Raw genomic sequence first — 21,793 nt, 5'->3', positions numbered from 1 at the left:
GGCTGGATAAGGGACAATATTATTAAAAAATGCTAAAGTATACCCGTCGTTGTCGCGACGTTCGAACTTTACGTAATTTGCGTAAGTGATTCGTGAATGGCGCTGGACGCCATTCACGTTCACTTTGAAGCAAATGACGTCCTTGCGACGTCATTTGCCGCAATGCACGTCGGGAAAGTTTCCCGACGGAGCATGCGCTCTACGCTCGGCGCGCCTAATTTAAATGATTCCTGCCCCCTACGGGATCATTTACATTAGGCGCCCTTACGCAGGGCAAGTTTACACAGCGCACACGCAATTTACGGTGCTTCTGCTCCGTGAATCGCGGGTATCGCAGTAAATTTGCGGGGGCGCAGGGCAAAAACGCTGCCCTGCGCCTCCGTAAATAAGGGGCGAATCTACCTGAATCCGGGCCAATGTTAATAGATCAGTGAAAAGGACATCTGTGATTCCAGTCAAGCATGCATCCTACTATCTTAGCATAGACATATGCAAAAGGCACTGTTCTAAAGAAAGCTACAGTTTACAGAGCTGTCCCTTCTCATTAAAACTACAGTGGATTGTTCTGTTGCTGATGGTGTCACAGTATGGCTGCTGGAATGCATAAAGGAGAGCAGCTGTTTAGTTATGGTAAACAAAGAGGACAGACAGGAACAAAGATGCTTCCCAAGTGTGAAAGCAAACAGCAACACGCAGTCAACAAATTCATGGATTATCTCATTCCACTTTCACTGGCTCTCCAGTCATTCACATGGAAGAGAAAGGAGCAGCCATGACAGTGATTTGTAATGCTGTTCTCACAATCACACTCTGAGGTTTTCACTCACAAATAAATGGAGTGCTTTACACTGGTTTAGTGGAGGGCATTTACGTTCCTTTAGTCCACTAGACACATAACCGGTCTAGTTAGACTTTCTTGAAGCACAATAGTAGATAAAGAAGAGTAGTTTATACCAACTCCAATGAGTGGTGTCTGCAGATGGATCAGTACATAGCTTAACATGTTTGAAGTAAACATTGGATAGGCAGACCCTATTAGCATATTTGCAGATGATGATGTGCACTGGAGAATCAACATAACAGTCGATAAGCCCCTCATGTCATGATAACAATCTCCAGACAGTATATATGATCTCTGGCTTTCAAACTTCCTCCAGTCATAGGTGGAATTTACAGACAAAGACCTGTTAAAACTAAATATCCTTGGCTGACTCTCTGGTTTCAAAGGTGCCCTTCCCCCTTCATGAAGAAGTGTAGCATGTGCTCTATGGACATCCATCCTTGACCTAATATCTGGTAAAGGTGCGACTAATATGAGCCTCACTTGCCATACTAACTGGGAAGAGTAGGGGTCTCCTAAATGGTAACGAAGAATGTTTAGAAATTAGGAAATTTGCCTCCCAAATATAACGATGGGTTGAGTGCATGGTGGTTGTGAAAAGGTTGCATGGATCTCTTATACCAATGAAAAAGTCCGCCCAACTATGACCAGCCTATAAGTAGACAATTATAAAACCACTGCCAGTTTTCGAGAGTCATAAACTGTCTATAGACATAGAAGAAAATCTTCAGTTGCACTAAAAGACCCATAGCATTGGGATAATGATCTCCAGTTCTGGATGGTTTTGGCTGGATAAGGTGACTTATGGGCATTCTGTAGAACTGTGGCATGAAGATGCACAATCATTTCAGGTGAGAATACATGTTTTTGGTTTATCTTAAAACTATTATCCAGAAAAAATAACTTTTCAGATGATCAAGTTATACATATGTAGGTAGATTCAGTAAGAGTTAGGCCGACTTATCAGTAGATAAGCCGACCTAACTCAGAATCTACGCCGACTTATGTTTAAGCGTATGCTCAAACAGAGATACGCTTAAACATATCTAAGATACGACGGCTTGCGCCGTCCTATCTTAGATTGCAATATTTTGGATGGCCGCTAGGTGGCGCTTCCATTGCGGTCGGAGTAGAATATGTAAATGAGGAGATACGCCGATTCACGAACGTACGCCCGGCCGACGCAGTACTTTTACGCTGTTTACGTAAGAGATAGGCCGCGTAAAGTTAGAGCTAGGCTCTATTGGAATAGTAATGTCAAGTATGGCCGCCGTTCCCGCGTCGAAATTCGAATTTTTTACGTTGTTTGCGTAAGTCGTCCGTGAATCGGGATTTACGTCGTTTACGTCCACGTCAAAATCAATAGGCCCGTGCGGCGTACTTAGCCGCAATGCACACTGGGAAATGTAGGCGGCCGGCGCATGCGCAATAAAAAAAACGTAAAAAACGTGAGGTCAAGCGCCATTAACATAAAACACGCCCCCCTCAAACACATTTGAATTAGGCGCCCTTACGCCCGCTGATTTAGGCTACGCCGACGTAACTTAGCAGGCAAGTACATTGTGAATCATGTACTTGCCTCGCTAACTTACGGCGGCATAGCTTAAATTCCTTAAGCTACGCCGCCGCAAAGTTACGCCAACGTACCTGAATCTACCTAATGATCTTTTTCCCAATCTGTTTAAAAAAAAAAAAAAAAACATACAAGATTGAAAGCCTAAACCTGGGCATACAGTTTTTTGTTCAATCAGCCAGTCGGCTAAAGGAAAAAAACTGAACAGATTCCCCATCCACACAAGCGAAGTGGATAAAGGGGTCCTCCCCACTGTGTTATTGTATTCTGACAGCGGGGACGCCTCTGCTGTCAGAATACACTGATTAGCAGTGCATATAATTAGCTGCTGCGTTAACTAAACAAAAGTTTTCCAACAAGTCTTTTTGTAATAAGTTGATCATTAGATCGACTTCTTACAAACAGAAGCAGCCATAGATGGATTCAAATGTTGCCCGGTCCCTGCTGAACTGGCTGAATTTCAATCTATCTAAGGCCAATTTAAAGCGGAGTTCCACCCAAAAGTGGAACTTTCGCTTTAAGGCTTCATTTCCACTGGCGTTTTTACAGCCACTGTTGTTAGGCTTTTTTACAGCTTAAAAACGCCTGTCCATGTTTATTTTGTAAAAAAAAAAAAAAAAAAAAAAAAAAAATTTTGTGAGCTGCAGCTTTAAAAATGCCGCGTTTTTGAGCGTTTTTGCGCGTTTGAGCGTTTTCGCGCGTTTTTGAGCGTTTTTTAACGTCTGGCGTTTTTACAGCTCTACTCTGGAGCTTCAGAACGCCCTGGTCCTGCGTTTTTTTTACAGCTCAAAAACGCCTATGCCATTTGCAGCTCAAAAACGTCTATGTGGGCATGATGCCATAGAATAACATGGACAGGCGTTTTTAAGCTGTAAAAAACGCTCAGAAAAGTGGCTGTAAAAACGCCAGTGGAAATGAAGCCTAAGCACTCCTTACCCCCTGACATGCCACATTTGGCATGTCATTTTTTTGAGGGGGAGTGCGCAGTGTGCACCCGGCCATGAAGCCATAAGCTGAGGAGAGGAGGGGGAGAGGAGCGAGCCTCCGGGCCGCCCCATGGCTGGACCACGGGGCAGGTAAGTGTCGGTTTATTAAAAGTCAGCAGCTATGCTTTTTGTAGCTGCTGACTTTTAATAAACTAAAAAAACGGTGGAACTCCACTTTAAGTGTTTCAGCCAAAATTCTATCTATTGGTGACCACAGGAACGATTAGCCTTTAAATGCAGCGTTTTATTGCTCTTTTCTTAATGGGGTGATTGCCTCCTCCCACATCGTGCCTAACCCATGGCTGTCAGACACATGGACAAAGTCAGTAAAACTCTCTCTAAAAGGAAAACCAACAGCTATATTAAAAACAATTTAATGTAACAAGGAAGATTTACAACTTTTGCCAGGTTTTAGTCTGACTGTAGAAATTTGATATTATTTCCTGTTGGGGCCCTTTTAGACAGGCTTTCTGATCAGGTCTGACTGTCAGTTTTTCAGGCGGACCTGATTCGAAGCTCCATGCAGCTCTATGAATAGGCAGGTGTAAATAGAGCTGTGTACGTTTCCACCAGCCTACCGTGGCCAAGTCCTGCAAAAAACGTAAAAGGACTGTGCCATTTTTCTGGACCTAACCACAATGCATCTGAGGTAACCTTGTAGAAATGGACAGTGGAGTCTGTTTACAACCAGCCACCTATATAGAGTCATCATCGGTCTTTGTGTGTCCACCAGATGTAAACTAAAGACTGTAAAAAATTTACATCCATACCGTTCAGCTCTGATTTAGAAGAGGATCTGCTCACAGATTCAATGCTGATTGAAGCAAACCCTGATCCGTTTTAGGCCTCATGTACACTGCTGATGCTAAACGGACGTTTAGGAGCAGTTGGGCACTTTTTTCAACTGGTCCTGAACTCTCCTGTATGTTATCTTATCTGTACATGTACACCGGGTCGTTTATAGTCGTTTCTAGGCAGTTGAGTTTAGAGGCTTTTTTAACGCAAAAAATGGGTTCAGAAGCTGAATTTAGAGGCATTTCAAGCGCCAAACCCTTCTAAACATGGCTAAACTCGGTAACTTGGGTTTAGCCGCGTTTCGTTTACAGACATTTTCATTTTTGGATATTTTTTTAAAATGCTTCTAAACGCAAATGTGGCAAAACGGATATTTTAAACGTGGGTTACTACCTGTCAAGTTGAATTGTTCAGGAGACCCGATCCCATGCTGAGCTGTTAGCCATGGCTTTGCTGTGGAGAAGGGTGCGGAGGACACAGCAGACAACGAAAGGCCCAAAGTAAGTCTATGTGTGACGTCACTCCCCATTAATTTCACAGCAGTTGTCAGCTGGAGACCGGATCAAATCGGCTTCAAAAAAGATTATACTGATTACTTCTTTACAGGGCTAGATAGGTTAGTGTTAGATCATAGGTGTCTGTAGATGCAGGTATTTTAGTGTTAAGCCCCATACACAGCCAGGAAAACTGCCAAAAGAGCTTTTGGCCGGGAAAACCGGATGTGTGTATGCTTCCTAGCAGTTTTCCCATCAGTAAAACAGACGGAAATCCCGATGGGAAAATAGAGAACCTGCTCTCTATTTTCTCATCGGGATTACCGGCGGCTTTTTTTGCCACCAGATTTACTAAAACTCTATGGAAAACACTGCGAGGCAGTGCCCATGGAGCATACACACGGCCAGGATTCCCGGCCAAAGCTCCATGGCAGTTTTCCTGACAGGTTCTCGGCTTTCCCCTTGGTTTTCACAGCTGACTTTTTACCACCGTGAAAACCGAGCGTGTGTACAGGGATTTTGGCTAGTCTTACACGTTAAAGGGAAATCTCTGAGGCCTCGTACACATGTCCGAGGAACTCGACGGGCAAAACACATCGTTTTGCTCGTCGAGTTCCTTGTGAAGCCGCTGAGGATCTCGGCGAGCCGAAATGTCCCATTGAACAACGAGGAAATAGAGAACATGTTCTCTATCTCCTCGCCGAGATCCTCGTCGGCTTCCTCGGCCAAAAGTGTACACCCGCCCGGGTTTCTCGGCAGAATACAGCTCTGATCGAGTTTCTGGCTGAATTCTGCCGAGAAACTCGGTCGTGTGTATGGGGCCTGAGATTGACATCAACACAAATGTGACTGGTGTTTTAACTCTATACACAAAAATAAAAAAAAATCTGACTAGAGTTGAACTTTGAAGATGACCAATATGCAAGGATGTAGCTGCCCTTCAAGAAAGTGAAAAAAAGGATCAAAGAACTGTGAAAAGCATTGTCAGTCATAAGAAGGACGAGTGAAGCAAATTCAGCACTCAATGTGACCCCTGTTCCTTGGAAGAAGTGCCCTTCCATCTGGAGTTAATTTTAACTAACTTCTGCTGAAAGGGGAAAATTATATAGTCCTGTAAAAACTTCACACAAGTTACCACAAGGTGTTGAACGCTTGAGTGCTTTTTACTTGACGGACAATCTAGTAAACTTTGTGAAGTGCTACTGGACCATTAACGTACGGCATCTGAAGGAAACAAGGATGAGCATCTAAGGCCAACAGATTTACAGAGACATTCAAGAAATGTACACACCTCCCCCAAACATAAAATAAAGCCTGAGGGCATCCTTTTAAGCATCAGCTCCCATTGAGAACAAAGAAAAGCTAATCCACAGCTGGATTTCATTAGTAGTAAGAGAAAACAGAGTTTTCTTTTATACAGCATGCCGATGTACATAAAATACTTGAGTTATAAATGTCTATATTTCAAAGCCATCTACTGCAATTCATTTTAAATACGTGTGATATGGATTGTGTGATCATCTGCACAGGATTATGGTTTAAACCATATTGGACATATTACAGATCAAAAGCCCAAAAGGTGTATAAAATGGCTTTCAAAATATCAATTTAAAGTTGCCTGTCTGGGAAAGGGTTTAGATTTATTTTTGATAATACTAAAGAAGAAGCTGATTGGCTAAAGCTGGTTGTCAGGTAGTCACAAATATAGTAAAACGAGAACATCTGCTATTCAGTAAATGTTAAGTCTCGTACACACGACCGTTTTTCCCGGTAGGAAAACTGCCAAGAGAGTTTTTGGCCAGGAATTCCGGCTGTGTGTATGCTCCCTAGCAGTTTTCCCGACAGGAAAACTGCCGTAAAAAAATAGAGAACCTGCTCTCTATTTTCCCGTCGGGATTCCCAGCAGAGTGTTTCCTGCAGAGAAAACCGGTTGTCTGTATGTTTACCTGAAGGGGAAATAAACCGTGCATGCCCTATAACAATTAGACGCATGTGCGGTAGCATAGAACTTAATTTAGCCGGCTCGTCGTAGTCTTTGACATCACCGCGTTCTTGTCATTCAAAAGAACGGTGGGTCTTTTGTGTCGCCGTGTGTATACATGGCTTTTCAAGGCAAGCTTGGCAGGAATCCCGTCAGGAAAGCTGATGGTTTTCAAACAGACGGGATTCCTGGCCGTGTGTACAGGGCTTTAGGCCTCGTACACACGTCCGAGGAACTCGACGTGCAAAACCTATCGTTTGTGTGAAGTTCTGTGTGTTCTGTGTGAGTTCTGTGTGAAGCCGCCGAGGATCTCGGCGAGCCAACTTTCCTCATTGAACAACGAGGAAATAGAGAACATGTTCTCTATTTGGCTCGACGAGGAACTCGTCGGCTTCCTCGGCCGAAAGTGTACACACGCCGGGTTTCTCGGCAGAATTCAGCTCCGATCGAGTTTCTGGCTGAATTCTGCCGAGAAACTCGGTCGTGTGTACGGGGCCTTAGACTGGTTCAATTGTCCTTTAAGTGATACATACTTTTGACCAACGGGTTAAACTATTAGATTGTTTTACATTATAATACCTAGGTTGGATAGAGCTTAAAATATATGTAAAGAACATGTGAGTAGCAAGGGTTAGATCATCTCATGTTTTTACAGATGACTTGGTCCCCACTGGAGACATTCACCCTCTGTAACTGTACTTTTTGCCACTATCAGCAGGTCCAAACCCAAAATTTTACAGTTGTCACTGGAATATGAGGTTAGGGTTATTCTCCAGAAGCAAAGCTGTTCCGATGACAGCTGTCTAAGAGGGTATGAGAATTTTCCTATTACTTTCTGAAGAATCTTTAGGACAGAAAGTGAAGGGAAATCTCACCAGCAGAAATACAGACAGAAAAGGGTTCTAGCCTTTTCCATACTCCATCCAAAACTTAAAAAAACTTTAAATGAAAAAGAAAAATTGCACTATTTTCTAGTAAAATACTTAAAATGTAACACCACTTTAGTGGAAAAAAAATTGTAAAGCATATACAAGTCGTATTGTAATGGAATGTTGTTATAAAATACCTTTCCTTTTCAATCTGCAACACTGTAAAATGCAATGCAATATGGCTACCCAAAGACGTTCTGTACACCAATGGTGTACAGAACGCCTCCCCAGAGATGACATTTCCTGCTTGTGTGATTGGCTTACAGATTTTCCCAGAAGTCTGCACTTAGATACAGATCAGATTTTGAGCATCCCCTGCAACAAAAACTAAAAAAGTGGACCTGGAATTTTAGATGCATGTTTATTTATACTTACTGCAGTAATGGTGGTCTCAGTGGAACGGACAAGTTTAACCAGAGAAGGACTGAGAACACTTGTCTAGCATCACACATTCAGTATTGAAACACCTGTGATTCATTGTCTGTTATTATGTTTCATTTCCACTGTGTAAGGCCCCATTCACACGGACGGACCATTCAGGTCCACCTGTTAGTTTTGACGGCGGATCTGAATGGCCGCTCCATGCAGTCCTATGGAGCGTCGGATGTCAGCGAAGACATGTCCGCTGACATCCGACCCGATCTGCCAAAATCAGACGGATGGCGATACGTCCATATCCATCCATGACGGATCAGATCGGGTGAGATCTGATGAAAACGGACATGCTGTCCGTTTTCATCAGATCGCTCCATAGGAATCAGCAGCGCTGCACAAGCCCCTCCCTGCTCAGTGAGCAGAGAAGAGCTTGTCATCTGCCAGCTCAGCGGAGATCTGCGGACTGATCTCCCACTGAGCTGGCGGGAGCAGGCGGACTTCGTAGCGATGGAGTCCGCCTCGTGTGAATGGGGCCTAAGTTCAAATAACCCCTCAACCGCTTCCCCTTTAGCTGAAAAGACTGGGGTGGCCATGAGCTTTGCTTTGTAGCATGTTTCCGAACGCAACTCATTCAAGTGGCGCAGTAATGTGAAATTTAGAGGGTAAAAAGAGGTGGGGAGGTGGCTATACAATGCCCCCTCACCGCCTGTCAAATGCTCTCTGAAGAGCGCTCTGAACACGTGGCACCGTCCATTGCTTTCTTCAGAGTAAAATCTGACAGCCGCTGCTGTTGACACACACTCTGGGGGAGATTTACTAAAGCTGGTGCACACAGAATCTGGTGCAGCTGTGCATACTAACTTCTAGTTTCTATTTTTAAAGCTTAATCAATCAAGCTGATTGGTTACTATGCACAGTTGCACCAGATTCTGTGTGCTCCAGTTTTAGTAAATCTCCCCCAGTGTATGCACTGGTCTTAATAATCCTTTATTGGAATAGTCTATAAAATATAAGGTAGGAAAAAAAATGAGAAAACTGCATTCACCTAAGTGATAATCCAAGGCAGCTACTAGACTTTATCTTTCATAATTTGAAACAGTAAAAGAAGTCTAGTAAAACCAACTAGAAACAAACATACAGCAGGCACATAACAATATTTATAATCTACTACAATTCTATTATACATTGTTGCACATCTGTCAGGCCCCGTATACACGTCCGAAAAACTCGACGGGCAAAACACATCGTTTTGCTCGTCGAGTTCCTTGTGAAGCCGCCGAGGATCTCGGCGAGCCAAGTTTCCTCATTGACTAACGAGGAAATAGAGAACATGTTCTCTATTTGGCTCGACAAGTTCCTCGTCGGTTTCCTCGGCCAAAAGTGTACACACGACAGGGTTTCTTGGCAGAATCCAGCTCCGATCGAGTTTCTGGCTGAATTCTGAGGGAGAAACTCGGTCGTGTGTACGGGGCCTAAGGGTAACAGAACCTAACTGACTGCTTTTTTATCCAGAATACATCATTCTCCATTTTTAAACCCTGATAACGGGTTTTCAGGTTGCATTTTGTATACCTCCGAAATGATGTGGCTTCATCCTTTATCCTAATTCATATTGGAATAAAAGTCTACCTGGACAATTAATTCATGGTATGGTGCTTTAATCTCAAATCCAAGCCAGGGAAACTGTTGAAATCCTTTGGCATGAAAAAGCTACCAGGTGTGAATTCAAATACCACTTCCCATACCAGAAGGATAACCGTAGGGTTCCAGTGCCAATCGTCCTGCCTTCCCAAGAATGACATACATAACATTGGCTGTAAGTAAACTGTATAAGGCAGGCACGGCAAGTATGTATAGACACATACAAATCTATTTACTATAGATGATACCCATTTAGAGGCAATTTGATTAAATAGTTGATCTGGTGTGCACATTTGCAACAGACTACCTTAAGCTGGCCCACACACTGATCGAATTACAGTCGGTGTTGTGGCGAGAAATGCCCACTGTGGAATAATGCCCTCCCTGTACTGCGCAGGCGCAGCGCTTGCGCACTACAGAGGTCTTTGGCTCATTGTGGTCTTTGGGTCCCTATTCTTCTCGCCCCCTCATCCCCTTCACAGACTTAGCGGCACACATGCAGGGAGAGAGGGGCGGGAGAAGGGATGTGTGTCATGCTGGAGGGAACGGGATCCCTTCCAGGACAGCCACTCCTCCTGAGCCGCTTGTCACTGCACATTGAGCAGTGAGGATTGAGCGGCTCAGCAGCCATGAAAGGAGGGGGAGGAGAGGAGAAGCTGGATTGAACTACGGGTTTCCTGGCCATTTCCGGGTGTGCTGCGGATGTTCCGCGAGTGGAGGAAGGTGTTCAGGGCTGGACTGGGACAAAAATTTGGCCCTGGACTTTATCCAGACCGGCCCACTTTAATTCAAGAAAAATCACGCCCACCAAAAGGCCCCTACATCCATTGTATATCATGAGAGGGTGAGAGAGAGGGGAATGAGAGAGAGAGAGGGAGGGTTGAGGGAAAGGGGGTGAGAGGGAGTGGGTGAGAGAGGGGGGTGAGTGTAAGAAAAAGAGAGTGAGTGTAAAAAAAGGGGGGGTGAGTGTAGGACCCCTTTTTACACAGAAGCGTTTTTTTAGGCACTTTTGGGCTAAAAATAGCGACTGAAAAACGTTTCCGCTGCAGTCCCAGTGTGAAAGCCTGAGTACTTTCAAACTGGGGTGCTGCCAGGGCGTTAGAAAAAGTCCTCCAAGCAGCATCTCTGTTTTAAAAAACGGCCCACTGAGCCATCGGCCCACCGGGAAACTCCCTGTAGTCCCTATGGCCAGTCCATCCCTGAAGGTGTTTCTGGTGCTGTGGAGAGCCTTAGTTAGCTGGTATCTTTGGCGGTGATGTGGAGCTGTACACCGCCGAAGATACCAGCTAACTAACAACCGCAGCACACCCGGAAATGGCCAGGAATAAATGCACCCTACCAAGCTCCCTCACTTCTTCCCTCCTATAGAGCAGCCAACGTACTTATTCAGCGCACCAACTGACACTCCACCGGCTAGTGCCATTTGTCCGGCTCTGATGTGGCCCCAGGTGAACGTGGGGCCCCCGGGCTGTGCCCAGGGGTACCCGCTCAGTAAGACGGCCCTGGAGTGATGTCATCGTGGCTCCAGCCAGTCACACAGCCGGAGTCTGCGGACCTGGAAGGAAGATACGTGAAGATGGACGCTGCCTCCAGTGATTACATCGCATCACTGGAGGGCTTCAATTTCAGGCAAGTTTTACATAATGTGCTAGTGTGCGATGCCTTTACCTTGCAGGTCCAAAAAAAAAAAACAGCCAGCAGTTTTCAACTTTAAGCCTAGTATACACAGGTTGGATGATGGGTGACATCAGCCGATTCAATAAAAACCTGCTGACATTCCAATCGTGTGTATGGCAGCCAGTCCGACAGAATCGGCTTCTATCGGACTTGCATGCAGGAAAACCAGCAACCAGCCAACTCCTGATCAGCGCTCTCAGTCAATGGATGAGAGCACTGACTAGAGTGTTCTGGCGGGAGGGGGGGGGTGGGGGTCGTTTCCCTATCAGAATACAATAGCTCAGCTGGGGAGATCTCTGTACTAACATCGGATTGTTAGTACAGTGGCTCCGACCAGAGCTCTAGTAATGGTATTTACTAGGTACTATTTACTTTATGAGCTTTATTGTTCAACAGATGATTTATTAGCTGGATCTTTTGTTCACCATCCCACTCCTAATGTAGGGCCAGCCAAACACAGAGCAAATTTCTTTCCTGCAACCACAGGTTGCAGGAAAGAAATTTGCTTGATTCCTCTATCAACACAGTGTTGATGTGACAATCCCTCCTGATGGGCCATTGTCTTCTCTCAGCAGGAGTAGGATGAGCCGGTAAGCTGCCCTCACCGGGAGAATACAGTGATTATTACTAGCAGGCGTAAAACTTGGTAAGCTGGTTGCACCCAAGTTGATTGATTAATCAACTTGGTACATTCAGCCTGCCCATACACAGTTTGAATCTCGGCTGGTTTCTGCTGAACCAGACGAGATTGGAAGCGTACCCACAGACTTCAGAACTTTGTAAACTACTGGCTAAACACACAAGCGATTTATGACCAAGAGATCTTTGAACTGCTAGATGTTTTGTCCACTATCCCATGCCTAGAGTTGGTCATACACTAATAGAATTTTGCTTGAAAATGTACCTTTGACCCCCATGAATTGTCTTTAACTGAGGCAGAACTTAATTTCCTCTGCTGTGTCTGAATTGTATTTGATACTACTTAAAATGACTGCTTAGACCGTGAAGAAGGGGACATACTCCGAAAGCTTGTCCTGAAAAATTGTATGTTCGTGCAAATAAAAAAAGTATCACGGACATTACTCCATTTTCTCCGATACTGCTTTAGATATTGTGAATGCTAACCTTTGTCTTTCGTTAAATAAAGAATAAAACATTGTTTTCTCGAACAAATAAAAACTCTAATGCCGAGTACACCCGATCGTTTTTCATGTCATGGAAAAAAACAATGTTTTTCTCGACGTGATTCCTCTCAAGCCTGCCTTGCATACACACGATCGTGAAAAAAAATGCTTGAGCAAAGCATAGTGCTGTACAACACGCACAACGGCACTATAAAGGGGAAGTTCTATTCGAATGGCGCCACCCTTTGGTCTGATTATGCAAATTTCCCGTCTCATAACTTGCTTCTGAGCATGCATGTTTTTTTCCCCGTCGTTAAAGCCTACTACACGACCGTTTTTTATGACGAGAAAAACGACGGCCTCGTACACGCGGGCACGAATCTCGTCAGGAAAAAAACGTTGTTTTCCCTGATGAGATTCTTGGCAAGAATCTCTTGCCGCCCGAGTGTAAACACTGACCTTTCAAAAGAACCGTGGTTCTCTTGAAAGGCAAAAACGCGGTGACGTCATCGCGTACGACGAGCATGTGCTCGTCACATTCGATGCCGTCGCCGCCATCTTGCTTCACCCTACCTATGCCGTGGAAGCTACCGCGCATGCGTCCAAGTCATTTCGAGCATGCGTGGGTTTCCACGGCAACAGGCAAGTATACATACTCTCGGGTTTCTCGTCAGGAAAAAGGCAGACAAGAATCTCGATGAGAAAAAAGAGCAGGTTCTCTTTTTTTTCTCGTCGAGATTCTGGCCAGATTTCCTGACGAGAAACCTGAATGCCTCGTACACACGAACGGTTTTCTCGGTTAGAAGCAGTTTTCTTGCTGGTTTTTGCTGAGAAAACCGATCGTGTGTACGAGGCTGACGACGTGAAAAACGACGAAAAAAAATAGAGCAGGTTGTACATTTTTAATGGCCATTTTTCTCGTTGAGAAAAATGCTCTGGAGCCTACACACGATCGTTTTTATCGACCAATTTAAAAAATTAAATTTTTCTCGTCATGAAAAATGGTCTTGTGTACGCGGCTAAAGAGCCGGTTCACACAGGGGCGACTCAGCTGCCTGACAAGTCGCGATCTGCTCTGTACAATGGAACCTTTCTAATAAGAGCAACTCAAGTCGCTTCGACTTAGAAAAAGGTTCTTGTATGACTTTGGGGGCGACTTGCATTGACTTCAATACAGAAGTCATTTTGTAAGTCGCCTCTGAAGTCGTCTTGAGATCGCCTTGCCGAGTCTCCCCCAAAGTTGTGCCGCCCCTGTGTGAACCGGGTCTAACTGTAAATGTGTTTTTTTGTTGGGGGGGGGGGGGGGAATATACGCATTGCAATGAAATCTATTATGTCTGGAATGCCATTGAGAACTTTGTAGAATACTGGTTTAAGGCAAAACACTTAGGTCAGTTCTAACCAAATGGATCCTTTAGCAGCCGGATCTTTTGTTCATCCTCCCATGCCTACGCTATCCATAGACTTTAGAACTTTGTAGAATACTGGTTTAAGGCAAAACACTTAGGTCAGTTCTAACCAAAGGGATCCTTTAGCAGCCGGATCTTTTGTTCATCCTCCCATGCCTACACTATCCATAGACTTCAGAACTTTGTAGAATACTTAGGTCAGTTCTAACCAAAGGGATCCTTTAGCAGCCGGATCTTTTGTTCATCCTCCCATGCCTACACTATCCATAGACTTCAGAACTTTGTAGAATACTGGTTTAAGGCAAGACACTTAGGTCAGTTCTAACCAAAGGGATCCTTTAGCAGCCGGATCTTTTGTTCATCCTCCCAAGCCTACACTATCCATAGACTTCAGAACTTTGTAAAGTTATGGTTTAAGGCAGGTCTCCAAACTTTTCAAACAAAGGGCCACTTTATCGTCCTTCAGACTTTAGGAGGGCCGGATTGTGGCCAAAAGGGGCAGAAAATGTCACAAGCCCAGCATCGGGGAGAATAAATATGGCCTCAGGGTTGGTGGTCAAATGGAGGAGGAGAATTCCCCCTAATAGTAAGAGGAATATTATCCCATCATTGGTATCCGTGGAAGATATAGTGCCCCATTGTTGGTGTCAGTGGGAGGAATAGTGCCTCATATCAGTGGAAGGAATTGTGCGAGGGCCGGATTAAGGCTGGCAAAGGGCCACGTCTGGCCCTCGGGCCACAGTTTGGCCACCCCCTGGTTTAAGGCAAAGACACCTAGGCCAGTTTAAATGTAAGGTTATATCAAATATTGAAGAGTGTAACAAGTATTTTATGGCTTTCTCTGGATCTGTTGCTGCAAACTATGGGATGGCTTTACTGCCCAAGTCTGTGCACATTGTATAGGAACTGGGACCATGTCCAGCGGCACGATCACATCCGATCATTGAATGAGTGGACAATGCTGTATGTACTCCAGACCTGCACTAGTCTATCGGACAAGGACATATTTTGACTTTTGAGCAAATCTGGTCTTGACCACATACTTTACCACATTTTGGACATTGTTTCCTTTTATCCCAAGTATTTATATACATTTTGCCAACACATGTTCACAATCTGCATTGTTTAGAAACATTATACTATTGTACAAACATCACAGTCTTTCTATCCCTTGCAGATAGTTAACCATTTGGCGGCGGCGGCGATATGCTTTCAAGTTCCAAGACACAAGCCCACACAGTAATATTAGAAGTCACATCTGGACAAAGCCCCTCTCCCCCACTAACAGGATGTGAATTGTGAAGATAGGATCGCTGCGCTATGGTAGTGTAGCTGGAATACAAATGAGCAGTAAAGTGCCCCATGCAGTGCTGAGGAATTCACTACTTGACATGAACCTTTCTCATTCAAAACTAAACTTCTGCTTATGTCAATATTCCTGAATTCAAATTCACCCCTCAACAAATCCATATCATGTAGTGTTGTCATTTACTAAAACTCATGGCAGCCAATCAGCTGCTAGCTTCAGCTTGTTCAGTTAATCTTTGCAAATAAAAGCTAGAAGCTGATTGGTTGTCAGCTTCTCTAGTCCTAAAGTCCCCTTAATGTGTGCATACAGTTTAATAAGTAGAGTAGGGAAAAGAAAGGGTTAAAGTGTCTGCCAATCAGCTTTGTGATCACAGCATCCCTCCGTAGAAGATCTCACCTCTCAGCTGGCACTGCACTCCAGCACACAGCAGCAGCAAAACCAACAGCACCCGGCATGGCATTTCTAAGCAAATCTGATGTGGCAGCTTGTTGGATGGAGGACAGGGAAGGGTGCCCGACTACTGATCCCAATTATTTGTCATCCGTCATACGATCTCCGTGCTTCTTCTGCCAGCAGCTGCTTCTAGCTTTGTCACCCAGCAAGATCTCCACTACTTCTCATTCAAGATCTTCACCCATCCAAAGTCCTCCAGCTGAACCGCTCAGGGAGGGGGGTGGGATAAACCATTCACTCGTACAGGGGGGCGTATCTAACAGGCGTATGGCTATAGAATTCCGTACTACCTATGCTTTTCATCGTGTGAGCTGCAGGCTCTAATAAAGAGAGGATTTGTACCGTCAGTCAGCTCTAGTCTGCAGAGATCTGCTCAGCATGCAGGATTCCACCGCATACAGGGAGACAAGGCCCCCCCCCCCCCCCCCGGGAAGATGGTGTGGTCCATTAGTGTCCGTGTCTGCTATCTAAAGAAGAAAAAAGTTTGACTTCAGGAATGTCAGCCCTGTAGGCTGGGTATCACACCATAGGGATTGATCCAAGGGGGAATTCAAATTGTTTACATACATGATACATTTATATATCTATATAGATAGAGATCTATATAGATTTATCTATATATAGATCTATCTCTATAGATATATATATATACACATATATACACACACACACACAATATACAGGGCCGCCATCAGGAATTATGGGGCCCCTTACACAGCTTCAGGCATGGGCCATCCAGGGCCCTGGGGACCTCTGGGCCCTTTAATAAAAAAAAAATATAAACAAAAATAAAAAAATAAACATTTATAAAAAAAAATAAAAAAGGGTGTTTGCCACATGGGGCCCTGGGGATCTCTGAGCCCTTTAATAAAAAAAAATATAAACAAAAATAAAAAAATAAACATTTATAAAATAAAAATAAAAAGGGGTGTTTGCCACATGGGGCCCTGGGGATCTCTGAGCCCTTTAATAAAATGGAAAAAAAATATATATATATATATATATATATATATATATATATATATATATATATATATATATATATATATATATATATATATATATATATATATATATATATATATATATATATATATATATATATATATGAAATAAATATTGTTTTTATTTTTTTTTATAAAAAAAGGGGGGTTGCCACATGGGCACATCTGAGCCCATTAATAATATATATATATATATATATATATATATATATATATATATATATATATATATATATATATATATATATATATATATATATATATATATATATATATATATATATATGAAATAAATAGAAAAAAAAGAAAAGAAATTAAGTAATATAATTTTTTTTATAAAAAAAGGGGGGTTGCCATCCGGAGCCCTGGGGACCTCTGGGTCCTTTAATAATAATAATAATAATAATAACATTTTATTATATATATATATATATATATATATATATATATATATATATATATATATATATATATATATATATATATATATATATATATATATATATAAGAAATAAAAAAATATATATAAAAAAAGGGGGGTTGTAATCTGGGGACCTCTGGACCCCTAAAAAAAATAGCCCTTTAATAAAAAATAAAATAAAAATATATTAAAAAAAATGTGTTTTTTATTTTAAAATAAATAAAAAAAGGGGGTTGCCATTTGGGTCCCTGGGGGCCTCCGAGCCCCTGGGGACCTCCGGGCCCCTTACAGGTGTATGCCTGTACCCCCCTGATGGCGGCCCTGACAATATATATATATATATATATATATATACACACACACATTAAAACCTTGGTTTGAGAGTAATTTGGTTTGGGAGCGTTTTGCAAGACAAGCAAAAGGTTTTAATATATCTTGCCTTGATATACAAGCGATGTCTTGATATAAGAGTAGCGTCATGTCACAACTGAGTATAAAAAAGAAGAGAGGAGCCTCTAAGTGTAGCAATATGGTTACATTTAATGAAGGTACAACATTTAGCAACTTATTTCTACACTTAGAGGCGCCTCTCTTCTCTTTTATACCCTGTAAAAAAATGCTTTGTTATACAAGTGCTTTGGATTACAAACATGTTTCTGGAACGAATTATGCTCGCAAACCAAGGTTTTACTGTATATATATATTCCAGGTACTTATACACACACACTAATTACAAGTAAACATATCACAGGTGAAGATGATTACCTTTAACCTCCCTGGCGGTATGATTCTTTCAGAAAAAACATGCTAAAAGCGGTACCATTATTTGCAAGGAAATTTGGCGTTTTATATTGTAGGTCTGTAATTTTTAGGAATAACTCACTTAAATCTGACCAAACAAGATTCTAATAGGCATCCCGTGTATTACATTTTTTTAAAAACAAAATTATAAATTATAATATAATAAATAATTATAAATAATTATAACAAATAATAATATAATTATAATAAAAATTATTCAATAATGTAATCAAATCAAAATCACTGAAATTTGCTCAGTTGCAGAATTGTTGCTGTCATTACTTTTATTTTTTTATGACGAATTTCCCCACAAATCGCTATCGCACAATTCTGCAAGTGATTATAATTTATTATCGCTGTTTTTTAGCTGATCTAAAACTATTTTTGACATAAAGGGACACTTTTGGTTGCTATGGACAATCTACAGTTTGCAGGGAGAAAAAAAGGTTTTTATTATATAAAATGACATGCAGGACACTGGGCAGACCACTAGGGACAAGGGGGGTGTGTTTTTTTTACATACAGTACTGTAATCTATAAGATTACAGTATACTGTGTGTATAGTGTTTGTTTACGTTTTTGAATTTGGCGCCGTTCTCCGTCCCCGTGCGTCGTAACGTCGCAGGGAACGGAGATCGGCGTCACACGGAGGCACTATGTGAATCGAGCGAGGTCCCGCTCGCTCACACAGCGCGGTGGCATCGCTGGATCCAGGGACAAGGTAAGTAAAAAGTGCCTGTGGATCTAGCGAGGCAAGCCCGAGACTGACTCGGGGTTACCGATAGTAGCAAGAAAATCTAACCCCGTGTCAGTCTCGGGAAGACCGCCAGGGAGGTTAAAGGAGTTGTAAAGGAAATGTTTTTTTTGCCTAAATTTAATGTCTGCAAGGTAGACAGACAGAATAGTGTAATGATTCTGTTAAAAAACGAGTAAATACCTATTAAATTCCTTCATCTATATCACCTCCGGCGTTCTAGCTTCTGTTCTCTCATTCACTTCCTGGTTTGCATCGCTCGTTCATGTAAGAACTACATTTCCCAGTATGCATTGCGGCAAGCCCAGTAATTCACACCTCCTTGAAGTCTCTAACATGTAGAGAGCATCCTGCCACACAGATGTAGTTCCCAGGAGGGGGTGAGCACGTCACTGACCACCGCAGAAAAGCCTCCCTTCACGGTGGTCAGTAAAATCAGCCAAGCAGGAAGTGAACAGAACAGAGAAGAAATGGAGCAACTTCTGAGCAAAAACGAACAATGAGGAAGTGAAAAGAGGAATGTCTGCAGGTAAAGGATGCTTATTATGAAAACATTTTTTTTCCTTTACAACCCCTTTAATAGCCATTCAAACCCTTTTGTGTCAACTTGTGTGCATCAGGCCAAAATCACCAGGGTATGTAAACTTTTGATCAGGGTCATTTGGGTAGTTTCTGTTGCCATTATGATTTAAAAAGATTAAACACAGTTGATTGATAATAAACACTAACCATGAGTGAAAGAAAAGTTTTGTGTCATTCATATTCTCTGAAAAATGGCCAAGAAATCATAAGTTCTGCCAGGGTATGTAAACTTATGAGCACAACTGTATATATGCAGGGATTTTTTTCTCTGAGAATAGGTGCAAAAACTCCCTCCTTCTGGATCACCACATGTCTCTGCCCCCTACCCACCTCTGAGTACCGATCCTTGGCTCTCCACCCACCTCAAGTAAGTAATTTATATGAAATTTGTTAATAACAGGAAAAGCAGTAAAATAGATCACCCGATCCACCCAGCAACAATAGATCCCGCCCCACCAACCCAGTAACAATAGATCCACAACAACAAAAGAACCCTCCGAACAGGATACCACCCTGCAACAATAGATCTCCCCACCAACAATAGACCCATCGGAAAAAACAACAACCCAGCGACAATAGATCCACCACATCAAACATACACCCTGAGAGGATTTGTCCATATGATACATCAGATCTCCCAGGAGCCAGCAACAGTAGATCCCTCCCATCAAACATTGACCCCCAACAACAATAGATATCTCAAAACAACAATAGACTCCCCCAGCAAAAATAGACTCCCCAGCAGCCAGCACCAATAAACCATCTAGCACACTTCAGCACCTCTTGCCACTATATACATCCAGTGCTGGAGGTGCCAGAACTGCGTTCCCTGCGTTGAAAAAATCTCCTTTTATATATAAATTGTATAGCAAGTGGTATTTTTTCATTGATCTCCCTGTTAACACTACCAAGGATTCTTTTTTTTTTTTAGGCTTCTTTAACTTTTCCTTATCAGTGACCTCATAATTATGTCATCAGTTATCACGAGCAGGGCGATCATTTTAAGTTCAGCGTCCTCTCTTACTGGGGCCTCCTAGCAGACATCACACATTCTTCATAGTAATCTTATCCTAGGATCATCATAAAAGTTTCCATTGTACAGCTCTCTTTCTGAAAATGCTAGATACCTGGCATATACTGATCTTTAGGTTACAGTATTTTACTGGTCTCCACATCTGGTAAGGGCATTGTTTTGTCACTCAGGTGTGCCTTGGTGGAAGGTTGTGTCAGCCCTGTACTATACTTTTCTCTGAAGACATTCGCTGTGAAGTTCACTCTTTTAAAGAAGTTTTCTTTAAGATATCTGGGAGCATATGGACTAATACCTCACCTGTAGTCTTTTTTGCTTGCACAATCTCATTCATTCACAGACTTTATACACATTCATATATTGTTTTCATTTACAAGTTATTTTTGTTTTTCACGTGCATTTTTATTTATAGTCAATTGTTTAGTTTCAGTGATGCATAGCAATTGACCTTACAATTTTGTGTCACCTTCACTTATTTGTGTCACGCCAGGAATTTTTTGGTATCACATCAGAATTTCTATACACTAGAATTTGCGCTGTACCTCTTCTTTTCTTTATTTTGCTTAAATATTTGTATCTATATTTTTGGTACTAGCAGCATTTTAAATTTTTTGTTTAGCGCAGTGTTTTTCCCGTTTTTTTTACAGTATTTTAGTCACTGACCTAGAACAAGTAGACAGAGAAGGATTTTTTACTTTTCTTCAAAATATACAGCACAGCAGCCTTTTTATAAGGGCCAGTGATGCCAGCTTCCATATTCCTAACATCAAGTTCAATTACAGCATTTATACTAACTACGATCAACTTTTCAACTGGCTGCCTTTTCCAGGTGCAGGCAGTCAGCTACTGATGACACACCAGGCCTGCTCTCTGGCTCGCCCCCTAGCAGCAATGTGTGCACGATCCTGCAGCCTCCTGGGAGCAGGGGCAGATCCCTAGTCTGGTCTCGGGAGCGGCACTGCCCCAAAATATATTTTTTTGGGGGCAATTTATAGGGGAAATGGCTGGTATTGGCGCTTCAATCATCAAGGCACCAGGGTAATTATGGTGTCAAGGTGATTGAAGCGCATTATTTATATTATTACATTGTAATATAAAATGAAATAGTTCAACTCACCATTATGCTGAATCAGTGGGAGTCCCGAGTGTGTCACGTCGCCTGCTACCAAATGAGGATTGTCACTTGCCACATCACCTGCCTCTAAATGCAGATTGTCACTTGCCACGTCGCCTGCCACCAAATGCGGATTGTCACTTGCCACGTCGCCTGCCACCAAATGCGGATTGTCACTTGTCACGTCACCTGCCACCAAATGCGGATTGTCACTTGCCACATCATGGATTGTCACTTGCCATGTCGCCTGCCACCAAATGCGGATTGTCACTTGCCACGTCACCTGGCACACATTGCGGATTGTCATTTGCCACGTCACCTGCCACACATTGCGGAATGTCACTTGCCACGTCACCTGCCACCAAATGCGGATTGTCACTTGTCATTTGCCACGTCACCTGCCACACGTTGCGGATTGTCACTTGCCATGTCACCTGCCACCAGATGCGGATTGTCACCTGCTGTGTCACTTACCTGCTAAAGTGCTCTGTCCCAAAGTC

The 21,793-nt window shown here is 42.7% G+C and overlaps 1 protein-coding gene across 1 annotated transcript in view; it reads right to left on the bottom strand.

Moving 5' to 3' along the window:
- LAMA1 (laminin subunit alpha 1) overlaps positions 1-15,788 on the bottom strand; it is a 239,231-nt gene extending 223,443 nt beyond the window's left edge. Inside the window, exon 1 of the mRNA XM_040353992.1 lies at positions 15,531-15,788. Within this exon, the coding sequence (XP_040209926.1) occupies positions 15,531-15,594 (64 nt within the window). The 5' untranslated portion in view covers positions 15,595-15,788. The remainder of the gene's footprint in view (positions 1-15,530) is intronic.
- Positions 15,789-21,793: the final 6,005 nt, after the last annotated feature.

Source organism: Rana temporaria, chromosome 5 (assembly GCF_905171775.1).
Source record: "Rana temporaria chromosome 5, aRanTem1.1, whole genome shotgun sequence".
Taxonomy (NCBI): Eukaryota; Metazoa; Chordata; class Amphibia; order Anura; family Ranidae; genus Rana; species Rana temporaria.
Note: the sequence above shows the minus strand (reverse complement) of the source record. Positions and strands in the feature narration are given on the sequence as shown.